General features: G+C 41.6%; 2 protein-coding genes across 5 annotated transcripts in view; one reads left to right on the top strand and one right to left on the bottom strand.

Annotated features, from left to right (window-relative positions):
• Positions 1-6,348, top strand: part of cep290 (centrosomal protein 290) — a 77,249-nt gene extending 70,901 nt beyond the window's left edge. For all 4 annotated transcript variants that reach the window (XM_020593447.1, XM_020593448.1, XM_020593446.1 and 1 more), the window contains 8 exons: positions 1,008-1,142; positions 2,193-2,279; positions 2,526-2,690; positions 2,779-2,901; positions 3,303-3,472; positions 3,782-3,923; positions 4,365-4,431; positions 4,525-6,348. In XM_020593447.1, coding sequence (XP_020449103.1) covers positions 1,008-1,142; positions 2,193-2,279; positions 2,526-2,690; positions 2,779-2,901; positions 3,303-3,472; positions 3,782-3,923; positions 4,365-4,431; positions 4,525-4,769 — 1,134 coding nt within the window. In that variant the 3' untranslated portion in view covers positions 4,770-6,348. The remainder of the gene's footprint in view (positions 1-1,007; positions 1,143-2,192; positions 2,280-2,525; positions 2,691-2,778; positions 2,902-3,302; positions 3,473-3,781; positions 3,924-4,364; positions 4,432-4,524) is intronic.
• Positions 5,756-13,013, bottom strand: rlig1 (RNA 5'-phosphate and 3'-OH ligase 1). Its single transcript, XM_020593451.1, has 7 exons — positions 12,733-13,013; positions 11,610-11,727; positions 11,359-11,454; positions 9,106-9,222; positions 7,986-8,183; positions 7,514-7,683; positions 5,756-7,214 (listed from the first exon to the last, which is right to left on the bottom strand). The coding sequence occupies exons 1-7, from the start codon at positions 12,820-12,822 to the stop codon at positions 7,032-7,034; spliced, it is 972 nt and encodes a 323-aa protein (XP_020449107.1). The 5' UTR covers positions 12,823-13,013; the 3' UTR covers positions 5,756-7,031.
• Positions 13,014-13,407: the final 394 nt, after the last annotated feature.

Raw genomic sequence — 13,407 nt, 5'->3', positions numbered from 1 at the left:
ACAATGTCAGTAAACATATACTCAGCCTCCCACTGGTTTAGAAAGGCTCTGTTTTCAGAATCAACTTTTCTCTTGGCCATTGTTAGGGGCTAGCTTTGACTAGAAATTAGGGTTGTATACATCAACAGATGCTTGATTGATCTGATGTAATTGACACGGGAATGATCGCAGGTAGCCCATCGTTCGGTAAGGCAGCTGTTGCGCTGCATTATGGGATTTTTAGTTTGTGTGTTGTATGTAAAAAAAGATATATAAAATGATCCGGCCCGTGGGCCTTGAGTTTGAAACATGTGATGTAGAAGATACAAATGACACATGTCTCTAAGCTTGATGTGATGGAAAAAAACAAAAACACCCTGCTTTCTCAACCACAGACCACAAGAGGAAGTTAGGCTCAGCCTGAGGACCCAACAGAAGAACCAGCATCAGTTCTGTCATTTTCTGAGCCAGCTGCAGCAGCAATGGGCAGTGAAACACTGAATACAGAGTGATGCTGAACCAGATGATAAAGATACAGATGATGTGGGATTCAGGGCAGAAAAGCCAGAAGAGCCTGAGGAACTAGTTGAGCAGAAAGATGAAGCTGTTGAGACTACAGAGGAAGAGGCACAGGAAGGTGATCCAGAGCAGTCCTGCTCAGCAGAACCAGATGTGGACTCCAGTGCTGTACTGAACAAACACCCGGAGAGATTTAGCAGTAAAAGATTGGATGGGCATGTACGAAAACAAGAAAGCAGATCTCTTAAATGTCTGAAGGTACTGCAGGCTTCTGTAGTCAGTGACAGTGCTGCGACGGCATTTCAGTAGATGTTGCACAGCAAAAATCAGTGTGTTAAAAGTGAGCAAGTAGCTTGTTGGTGTGTTCCTCCCCTGCATCATGGACTGAAGGCTTGTGTGGTCTTGTGTAGGTAGAGACAGTTTCATGGCCCCAAGAAAAAGAATGCTCATTTAATAATAAAGCTGTTTTCCTCCACAGTACTAATCTTTTAATCAATGTCCTCTTCTAGACATCGGGACAAGGTACTGGCACTCCTTCACAGAGAGATCAGGACCTCCGAAAAGAAAACCTCATGCTGGCCTCTGAGAACCTGGAGCTGCGCTTTCAGCTGGAGCAGACCAACAGAGACTTGCCAAGAGTCAAGGTGAGCATAACCCTGACCAGGGGGCGGCAGTTCAGTGCTTGATGTTGATGCGGGGTGTAAGGCACCTTCAAGGAATACAATAGTTTGACATTTAGTGATGTACACCTTTTCACAGCCAAGAGTTAGATGAGAACGTTGATGCCAGTCTTACTCTGTCTGGACAAAAAAAAATTAGCAGTGAAGAAGCAGCTTTATTTTATTGTCATTGTAACATTGTGGCACGTACAACGAAATTTTGTTTGGAGCCGAGGGCCCCGGGCCGCTGCGTGCATACACGTCGCCATCACAGGCAACTTGGGGGGTTCAGTGTCTTGCTCAAGGACACTTCAACGTGTGAGGAGAAGTGACATCATGTAAGCTTAACTTTTCACCCATCAGTTTAAGATGATATTTTATTTATTATTTATGTTTATTAGTGAGCTGTAGCGGTACTGAGAGGTTAATTTTGTTTGATACAGATGGAGCCAAACTATTACTCCTTGTCTGCAGTATTTATGCTAAACTAATATAACCAACTGCTAGCTGTCATATTTACCATAGAGATATGAGTTTCAGTGTGGTCAACTCAGTCAGCAAGAAAACAAATAGCTGTTTTGTTCCAAAAATACAGAACTAGATGACCTGACAATATGAGCTGGAATGAAAATGAAAAGGGTGTCTTCTAATGCTTTGAGAAACAGAGCACTTACAAAACCACCACAAATAAATATATATAATTATAAGGCCCTTCATTAATTGCACTATAAAATCTTTTGTCCACATTAATTTCAGTATTACTTTTCAACAAAAACATGTTGAACTCCAGTTGAACGAGTCAAATTCTGTTTAGTATCACAAATCAAAAACCGAACAAAAAAACACTTCATCCTCAGGAAGACTGAGGCGGGATCCCTCTTCCAGATCAGACATGTTGCATGTAAATAACAGAATACACAGTAGACTTAGTTTGGGCAGGTAGAAATGATAGATTTTAAACTTAAACTGGGCAAGAGGAACTTATGGTTCTGTTATTGTGTGTTTGATATAATTTTATCCATCTCCTTTTTGCAGAATCAAGTTGCAGACCTTAACGAGATGTGCAGGGCACTGAAAATGGAAAAAGCAGAGGTGGAAAAAAAGCTGGCTCGTATACGTGGAGTAAGTTACTGCTGGTCTTCCGATGCACGTGATTATTTTTCATAAATTACCAAACATAGTAACAACAGAAAAAAGACCCTATGCATACCTATAGAGTAAAGATGGAGGTAAAACAAATCCCCCTGACCTTAGAAACATCTCTAGTAAGAAACAAATAGTGGATAAGCAGCCCCCACTGAGGTTCAGTACTGAAACCTCCTTTTCCAGCTGTTGATCATCCATGTGATTTGTTGTGTTTCTCGTCAGGCTGGTCACAGTGGTAAAACAGTGACTGAACTGGAGAAGACCATTGGGCTGATGAAGAAGGTGGTGGAGAGGGTGCAGAGGGAAAACGAGATGCTAAAGAAATCCAGTGCACCTGCAGCTCAAGACAAGGTCACTGCCTTGGAGCGAGAAAGCAAAAAACTAAAGGTTGTTAGCATCTTGCGCATCATACATTCTCTTGGACAAGTATCAATGTCTCTGTTGTGTTGCTTCAACTGACGGTACATTTTTTTAGGCTGACTATGAGAAACTGAAGAGTGAAAGTGAAGCTGAGCTGAATTCTAAACTTGATTCTAAAAGTAAAGGACTGGAGAAAGTGGTGATGGAAAATGAACGCCTTCGCAAGGACATTAAAAGGGTAAGTTCCACGATACAATGGGACATTTCCAAAAGTACCTTTCAAAAATAGTTATTTTTGTAATTGTTGGTATCTCAATATTTAGTAACGAGTTAGAAAATGGATTCAAAATTTTCAGATCTGTCAAAGGGATGGAAAATTGTCTAACGTGACTTGCAATAAGTTAAAAGAGAGCAAATGCCATGCAGTGTCCTTCTGAGCCCATTTATAATATTAATGGCAGTTTGAATTATTTTTTGAAGACGTGTCTCCAGGCCTCAGGTACTTTATATAGACAAGTAGCACACTACTACAAACATAAGTTGTTACTGTGGCAGATGTCTTTATCAGAGCATTTCTCATTTGTTGCTGAGCACAAGTTTTCATCTCTACCTGGATGTGCATTTCATACTATATCCCAGGAGAGAGAGGCTGCAGAGAGGCTGAGAGTGATGAAAACCAGTCTGGAGGTGAACAACGAGAAGCTCGAGGCAGAGCTGGAAGAAACCAGGCAAAGGCTTCAGGCTGCTCTATCAAAACCCATCATCGAGGGAGCAGACAGCAAGACCTGGAAGCCTTCTGTGACAACAAGGTCAACAAACTGTTTATCAAATACTTACTGCTCTCAGTCTTTGGGACATCCTGTCCCATTTTCACTAGATTGATCCAACAATGTGCAAAATCTTAGTTAATATACCTTTGCTGTGTTCCTGCTTTCATAACCTGGGTACAAACTTGGTCCATGTTTCACCAATTTTCATTCACGTCTGCCACTTGGGGCACGTTGTTTATGTACAGGCTGCAGGTGGTCCATGTTTCACCAATTTTCATTCACTTCTGCCACTTGGGGCAGGTTGTTTATGTACAGGCAGTTTCCAGAATGTTTCTGTTCAATTTACAGGATGTTTCAGAAGAAGATGGCGGAGCTGGAGCTAGAGCTCTCCCAGAAGACCTCCAGCCTCTCTGAACTGAAACGGCAGCTGAAGGAGGTGAATGAACGTGAGGAGAGAGCTCAGATAAGCATCAGGAAACTTGAAGACCAGGTACAGGCTAAAATAACCATCACATAATAATAGTGTGTGCTTGTTCACTGTCTCCCACCTTACCTCCTGTCTAGGGAGAGGGGAGACCTCCCTCCTCTCCCTGTCTCCCCTCCTAACCCCCCTTGCAAAGGGATCTCTCCCTCCTCTCCCTGTCTCCCCTCCTACCTCCCCTTGCAAATCGCACACACAAAACAATCTAGCATGCCTTGATAGAGAATCAAACCCAGACCTACTGTACCACAGTCATTGGTGTTAACCACTAAGCCATCCAGATACTGGATAGACACACATTTAGAACTTTTACTGGTTTCTGCTATTGGTTAACACAGCCTAGCAGAACTTCACTTGTATTTTGTGTTAGTAAATGACCTGCCTGATGCAAACAAACATTTTGCTACCTTTACCTAGCAATAATTTCCTACCCTTTTCTCTTGTGTTCAGGCTGTTTACAGCACTGACCTGAAACAAAGGCTCAGTGAACAACATGGAGAGAAGTCCTCTCAAACAGGTGAGACTTCAATCACTACCGAAGCTGTGTGAGGTTTAATGCTTACCAAGTACAATCACTTGCTGACATTTCAGTTGTCTCTGGTGTTTGTAGACAACGGGAAGCTCAGAGCGCTTCTGCAGGCAGCCGAAGCTGAGAAAACCCAACTTCAAACTGAGGTTACAAAGCTGAAAAAAGAACTGGAGAACTTCGACCCAACATTTTTTGAAGAGATTGAGGACTTGAAATATAACTACAACTTAGAGGTCAAGAAGAACGTCCTGCTGGGGGAGCAGCTGAAGAAGCTGTGTGATCAGTTTGGTGTAAGCGCTGAAATGCCCAGTGTGTCCATCAGTTAACTCCAGATTAGGCCTTTTTAGTAGCATTACTTTTACTGTACATTGCAGTGCATCCAAACCATTTAGGTGATTATCAGTTTAACTTTCTAAGGCTGCTGTGCACATTTGCTTTTCCATTGATTTAGATTTAAACTCTTATTTAGGCTGCTTGCGTCTGGACAGAGTTAAAAATTCAGTGCAACTTAACAAACCAGCTTTGGCATTGGCACAAGAGCCCTGGTATCATACCAGTACAACATTGAAATGTTCCAAACCAGTGTCCGGCTGGTCCAGTCACTGGAAAATCAAATTGATCATTTTCTATATTAATAGTATTCTAAACACACGGAGACTAAAACCAACAGTGCACTGTCTCAGGTTGATAGCCTGTGTTATCGACCTCCACTGTTCAAAAACGTGTCCCTATTTGAAACTTTTGGGTCAACATCCAGAACCACATGCAGGTCTCGTTTCCTAATGAAGAAACCTACAGCAGAGGCACAAACAAATAAGATAATCTGGGTTGGAGACCGATAGACATGAACTGTAAGTAGAAGCTCTTCACTGCTGGCTTTAGTCTCTGTACTGGGTTAATATAAGTGACCAACTTTGTCCTTTATCATGTTGTAATGCAGTTTTTTAATCACATTCCTAAAGCAAATGAAGTGTCTTCTTTTAGAATTGTTCTTCCAACAAGCAAACTGGTTATGTAGCATAGTTCTAAGATTTTTAAATATTTATACAGTTCTGACAGGGCACTTCTGTTAATAAAACTTCTTAAAAAAACAAAACAAAATCAGTTAGTTTACATCACTTCATTTATTTAATTAAAATCTATAACATACAGTATTTACAGTATATTCTTGGAACACTTAAGCAGTTTCAGCTGGTCAGGATCACTTTTACATTAACATGACAGAAGAACAGTTTGTGTGTGGCTCCCCTATTATTTATGGTCAAGTGCTATTGACCACAACTGGCAGGAGATCTACTGGAACTTAGTGTTGTACCCAAGATGGCCATGTTTAGCACGGAGCCACTGGTAAATAGTACGCCCGCCACCCCTACAGACTCTGATGCACAAGATCTCGTCTTTCTGCTTTAGTGTTGATACATCTTAAAGTATGGAAGTACATCCCCAACAGACCACATTTCAAACACTACTCAGTTTGCATCTCAGCCATTGATGCTCACAGATTTCTCCACTGGGGTTTGAGTGAGATTCTCCAAAGGTTTTGAAAGTGCACACACCAGAGCAATTTGTAAGAATGTGTTTTGTGTGTGCACATTCTAAACTTTTGGCACCGACAGACATTCACTCAAAACTCAGTGCAGAAATCTGTGAGGATGTTTTGGTGGGGATTTACTTCCATAGTAGCTGTCCACAGGCTTTAATAGAATCCACTGCTCCTGTTTGGTTACTTCCTGATGAAGACCTTCAGCTAATTTTGTAACAGGAAAGCTGTAGTTCTGCACAGAGCACAATGCATCACACTGAAAACCACGCCCACTGGGGAAGACCACAACTCACTTTCCACTGACTTTGTATTGAGTGAAAGCGCCTAACATTTTGGTCTTTTTACAAAAAAAAAAAAAAAAAGCCTAAAAGCTGATAGGACAGTATGCAGAGAACCAGGAATCAACCAAGCAAAAAAAAACACCACAGCTTTAAGAAGAGCAGATAAGATGTGTGGCAGTAGCAGGAACAACAGAAATGCAGATCCTGACACTCGCTATATGTCTGTTTGCAGGTGACTACAGCTGGAGGGAAGTCAGGGTGCAGCTGGTAGAACGTTAGCAAGCTACTGTAGTTAGCTAAAGCACTTTCAAACATGTTAGTGCATAGCTTTCTGATTTCTAACAAACTTTGTCTAAATGCTTTAGCTTAATGTACAGAAACAACGCAACCTAAAATGGCATGTGGATATTTGACAAAATTCTTGCTGCTCAGAGGCACAGAGTGTCACGATCCTAGAAATTCCCCATTCTTCCTGCTAATCCCTCACTTTTGGGTTCTTTACCTGGTTGGTAGGGCCTCCTGTCACGCCTCAGCTTTTAGCATTACTGTCAAAACGGCACCTTCACTCAACCCAAAGTCAATGGAGCCAGACTGTTTTCCCCTCAGTGTGGCCTAAAATGGCTCCGTGTCTATAGGGGAGGGGGGTGCTTTTTACAGTGACCTTCAGATCACTTTGTGGAATTACCGGTGGAACTATCCAGCCACTAGCAGGAGGGTCACAGCAGAAGCCTGAGGAAATGCAAACTTTCACCTGGTAGCTGTGTTTACGGGTCAAACTGGATGTCCTGCAGCCGGCTGAGGCGGCGTCCGTTCAGTCTGGAGAAGGATCTGAACAAGTCCTTGCTGCTGTAGAACTCGGCTGCACTGTCGACGCGAATGACAACCGACCTGTCACCAAAGCAGGTTTCTTTCTCTGGCCACATCACTCCCAGGTGGTGACGGTGGACCTACCACCACACAGAACAGCTCATCAACATCTGAAGCCTTAAATGCTGTTAAGGCCAGTTAAACACATTCCACTTATTGAGCACTATTTGGAATATTGAGTAACTTTGAAAAGATTCATTTAAATATTTTCTGAACATTAAACAATGCATTGTTCTCTTCGTGAGAGAGCTCTACAGCTTCACTTGTCTGACTCAGTCTTATGATCAAGCTTCTCAGATAATCACTGTTTGAAAACGTTCAGCCAAAGAGGATCTGAATAAGAATTGATCCACAGGCACACTGTGTGCCAGCACCTTACCTTAACGAGCGTGCCGTCGCTGCAGTGCCAGACGATGCCCTCGACTCGGCCCTCCGGACTCTCCTGGAACCAGGAGCACAGCTGCTGGAAGTCGACCGGTGGAGGGTCTCTGATCCTCACACTCCCATGTGACACCAGGCAGTGGATCGGCTGCTTCTTACTCCCCAGTCCTGTCAGCACACGAACCTTTATTTACAAACTAATACATACTGACAGCTAAAGAATTAGGTACAGTTCCAACAATGGTCCCTTTAGTATTATTCCAAGAACTAAGTGAAGTCGGATTAATATTTATCCTGCAATCATGACTAGTATGTTTCAGAGACTTTACACATAACAAATGCGTGCACGTCAGAAAATAAGATTTGTACCAGTTTGAATGTACAGTAACTGATAAATTCTTAAAGCACAGCCTACCCAAACCTCAGACTCCTAGAAATTTAACTGTACATTAAAGAAGACATCACCATACCATAAGGGTTCCCGTTGATGTTGGTTCCAATGAGCTCCAGAGTTTGTTCCATGAGGTCGGCCAATGGAACCGCTGTGATTTCAAGCAGGTCTTCATCATCAGCGTCGGGCCCTAGAACGAGGGCCGCCCCGACCTCGTAATCCACCACGGAGCAGTGCCAGCAGTACTGCTTGTTGTCCTTCTCCACGGGAACCCAACCTGCACATTCACAAGGACCTGATTACTTTTTCTGCAGCCACCACCACAGTGACACATGCACAAAAGCATTTGACATGTTTTGAGAAACCGTACTGGACCAGTATGAATGAAGCCACTCAAGAATACAACTAGCGTCATTTTAAGTATATCATTTTGCTTTTTTTCCCCTTAATATCAAGAATTGTTGCCAGGCAATAAGTGTTAGGAATTGGTCTTGCTCTATTCAAGCTCCAGCGGTCTCGGTGGCAGCTAAACATCCTTTATATTTTGGAAATAAGTGAGAAAATGTTTCTGTCCTACACTCACATGCAGGGACAAAATGACAAATCGAATGCTCACAAACATTCTTATTATTCTTCCTAATTGTCATGAAATACATCTACGGTGCTGGCTCTGTCCTTCAGCACGTTCCACTGGATAACAAGACAACAGATAGTTTAATTTGAGCAGGTTCAATCATTATAGAAAGAAGTGTGCAAGGCGTACTGTTGCCCTTTTACCACACAGAACAGAACAAATACTTAGACTGGACTGGATTGTGCATTAGTTATAAAAACTACAGTAAGTGTTATATCTGCGCTGTACTGTAAAATACAAGCCTTCTGGTGACTGCTGAATAAAATTATGTCAAAATGATTTCAAATATGAAAAGCCACAGAAACTCATGCCAACATTTCATTTTTCAGTCGACCCCTGTGCCGTCTGTTCACATATTCTTTAACTCTGGTTATTTATTAGTCTTTTTATTTGTATCCATTCATGTCTGTAAGTATGTGGACAGTCACAGTTTGTGTAATTTCACCTCTGTACTCCACCACAATGAATCTGAAATGAAGTAGTTTATACATGGGGCCTGTGATGCGTGCACAGCAACGCTTTGTTAACGTGCGCTACCTGCTGGCTACAGGTGGCAAGGACTCACCTGGAATGTGTCCGTGCTCATCAGGCACCGGGTGGCCGTCGTGATGTTGGACTCTGTGAGCGGCGATCCACGTCTCTGGCACCATCTTAAAGTCTTCCTCTACGTTCCATATGAAACCTGAGAAGGAACAGAAACTAAAATAATCCAACATCCCTGGAAACAACAAAGCACATGGACTCTATATTTACTTTACAAAAGAAAGCTACAGGAATACTAAAGGTCAGTCACCACGCACCAACCAACAAGTCATTTGATAAACTACAGATCTGGTGACATACAGATTACACGTCACGTAAGACTGTCAAGAATTTAATAAAAGGTAATATCCAAATGCTGTTCAAGAGAAAGGAACGTGAGTGTATGTTTAAAACAGATGTCTTTCAGTTCCTGTGGTAAATCTGTGGAATAAACTTAGTGATGATTTGACAGGGTGTGACACGTTTAATAAGATAGTTTACTTGATGGATATAAAAAAACTTTAATATACACTCACAACAAAAAGTAATGGCAGTGTTTGTAATTTCCTGGTTTTCTGCATAAATTGGTCATGAGATGTGATCTGATCTTCAGTCACAAACAATGAGATGTGATCTGATCTTCAGTCACAAATAAACAACATTCAAGCTGATAAAACACAGTCATGATTTCTCATGTCTTATTGAAAACACTCATAAAACACAAAGTGATGCTGGAAAAAGTCACAGCAACACCAGGTTTCTGATGTCACTAAATGCCAACAGGAGTCCAATCAACGAAATGAGAATGGAGGTGTGGTTTAAAACTACCTTGACTTATAAAGACACACACACACAGTGTCAGTGTGCTGTTCACAAGCTGCATCAGCTGATGCGAGCCATTACTCACAAGAAGAGATCTCAGAAGCCCTACGATCAAAAGTTGTTGATGTGGATGTAGCTGGAAAGGGTCACAGAGTCACCGCACTGACTTTACATATTCACCAGTCCACAGTTGGACATACTGTCTATAAATGGAGACAATCTGGTGCTGTGGCTACTCTCCATAGAGGTGGACGACCAGCCAAGATCACTCCGAATGCACAACGCAGAATGTTCAGTGAGGTTAAAAAGAACCCTAGGGTAACAGCTAAAGACTTGAAGCATTCACTGGAGCTGGTTAACATCTCGGTTCATGAGTCAGCCATATGCAAAATACCGAACAGACATGGCAGGACACCACAGAGGAAGCCATTGCTCTCCAAAAACAACACTGCAGCAGCCTGAAGTTTGCCAAAGACCACCCTGACTCTCCACAACACTACAGGGCAAATGTCCTATGGACAGATGAAACAAGGGGAGAACTGTTTGGGAAGAATGTATGACGTAAAAAGAGAACCATGTACTAACATGAAATCATCATCAGGATGATGTCAGGGTGACTGTCGGCAAGCTGAAGCTCAGAACAAGCTGGGTGATGCAGCAGGACAATGGCCCTAAACATCGGAGTAAATCTACTACAGGATGGCTTCAGCTTTTGGAGTGGCCCAGCCAGAGCCCAGACCTCAGCCCAATAGAGATGCTGTGGAATGACCTCAAGACGTTCACACCAGACGTCCTAAGGTTATGGCTGAGCTGAAGCAACCCTGTGAAGAAGAATGGCCCAGAATTCCTCCTGGATGTTATGCAGGTCTGATCCACAGCAACAGGAAGTGTTTGCTTAAGGTTATTCCTGCCAAAGGTGGTTCAGCCAGTTAATAAAACACTGTTGCTGTGACTTTTCCCAGCATCACTTTGTATGTTTAATGGGTGTGTTCAGTAAGACATGAAAGATCATGACTGTTCATGTTTTATCAGTTTAGAAATATTGTGTTTGTTGATGTTTGTGACTCTGGTGAAGATCAGATCACATTTCATGTAGAAAAACAGGAAACTGCAAACAGTGCCTTGACTTTTTCTTGTGACTGTATCAATGTAAATTTGTGGGGAATATGTTTTTTCCTTTTTCAACTATTGCATTTATTTTAAAATATGTAAATTTTGATGTTTCAGTACTTTATATAGCAAGGGTTGGTAAAATAAGCATTAGCTTCTGCCTATGTTTTTTGGCCCAGCAAGCAGCATGGATGTGCCTAAGTATTGGATTTTGTTCCGTTTGTTTTGGGCCAAATAAACGAACCAAGATGTACCATTTGTAAAAACAACAGTATCCTGTGATCCGATGTGGGACGGTCCAAATACCTGGCATGACAGAAATAGAGGACTAACTGCATATACTTTGGTAATGAAGCCAACATACCGTTACAGCTCCTGTGAGAATACTGGTGCTTCTTGAACCTCTTCTCTGCCTGTTTGTTGGGCTTCCTGTCCAGACGAGCCCACAGGTAAGGCTGCCCTGAAGAAAACAGAGAAAACATCTGTAGAATTAGCCTCCGCTGGTCAGGTTGCTAGAAATATGGCGACATCAATGTCAGCAAAGCTCCAATGCTTATGAATCAGAGAAAACAAATGATTTTTGGTACTTATCGCAGACAATGGCAGTTCACTCACCTTTATAAACAGTGACATAACAGCAGGTGCCGTCTAGTTTTTCTGTAGCCAGTGCACGGTCAACATCAGCCTCCAGAGCAGCAGGGTTCACACTTCCAGTAGCAACAACCTGGAATTTCTGCAGCCAGACGGACGAGATACAATTTTGAGATAAGCAAAGAATGTTTCAGTGTTATTCCTGTGATTATTACACTGGTGAGACACTTTTGTCCAAATAATATCAAACTGCACTTACAACTACCACATGAATCATTCAGCTATAAGGTATCAGACAGATTTTTGATACTATTCCCGAAATAAAGTAATTTCTTCTCACTGTAGCATTTGATTTGATTTATTCTTTCAAGCATGTAAAGACAGTTGATATGGCAACACACATGATTGTACACATAATCCAATATCAATTTGCTTATACCTAGTACATGCTTGAATGGAGTAGGAAGAAGTCAGACTTATCCAGTCCTACCCCATGACATCATCTTACCATCATTGGTTTGCAAGCAGTATCTCTACATAAATAATTCTCTTCTACACCACACAAGTAATATACTAAAGAATTATTACAAAGTATTAACATTCATACACCACACCCACAATGTTCCATCTAATTAATCATTGAGCCTGTTCTTGCATATATCTTGATTGACACATACCTTTATATTTATGTTTAAACTCATCAATTCTATTACTATTTTTTATGTCTACACTTAAATTATTCCATAGTTTTACCCCACTTATGGAAACACAAAATCTTTTTTTTTGGTTGTACGTATAGCATGAATTTTTAAATTTAACTGACCCCTTAAATTGTATCCCCCTTCCCTTTCATTAAATAGTTTTTGAATTCCACCAGGTAATAAATTCTACTACTACTTTGTGATATTTAGCCCCATTCCATAAACAATCTGCAGGAATCTTTGGCGGCTGAATGTGCAGTTGGAAAGCAGCTACTGGAAAACCTACTTGAGCTGGAATGGATGGTGGAGGATGGAGCAGGCCCTGGCTCCTAACGCTACTGACGAGAAGGAACCTAGTCTGAAGCTGCTCCCTGACAGTCCAACAACCTCAGCAGACTTTGGTACTGATTATAAATCAATGGCTGCTGCGTCGCAGCTGTGCTCACCTGGCCGTCTCGTTTTCTCGATTGTTCTTCTTTCACCTCCGTCAGAAAAACACACGGTATCTTCTGCTGAACGGTGCCCAGACGTCGCATTGTGTTTCTATTAAATCCCCCCCGAAGTCCTCCAGACACGCCTGTCCTTATCCCTGAGCAAAGTAGAAATTGAATATCGTTCACTGTACATGTGGATGAGACTGTGTATGTGTATGCTGGTCACGTGACAGCGCCTTTTTCGTCGTCGTCTTCTTCTTCCTCACTTTTTTCGGTTGACAAACAATGACATAGCTCTCTAGCGCCACCGCCCCACGTCTCAGTCTAACAACACAATTCTTGTGTTAAAATCTCTAATATCGAACTTTTAACAATTAATCATTACACTGTTTTATATGTAAAATGTGTCATTTAAGCTAACATTACAGACAGACCTTTCAGATTTTATTTATTAAATTTGTTTTTGCTATATTTGGACAGTAAAGCATTACATGTTATCAATTTTAACCACTGTTGCATTTTCAATACCCAGTTGTTTTTCCCCTTTTCAGCTGTGTATTAGGTTCTTTTTATTGTGCTCAAATTACAGCCATAATGTTGTTTTTCCTCACCAGTATGTTAAAAATTGAATATTTATAAATAAATAAATACACCAATAAATGATCATTGAAGTGTGAAGTGTTTACT

This window comes from Monopterus albus, unplaced genomic scaffold, assembly GCF_001952655.1.
Source record: "Monopterus albus unplaced genomic scaffold, M_albus_1.0 scaffold19.1, whole genome shotgun sequence".
NCBI classification, from domain to species: Eukaryota; Metazoa; Chordata; class Actinopteri; order Synbranchiformes; family Synbranchidae; genus Monopterus; species Monopterus albus.
This window is presented reverse-complemented; position numbering and strand designations above follow the sequence as displayed.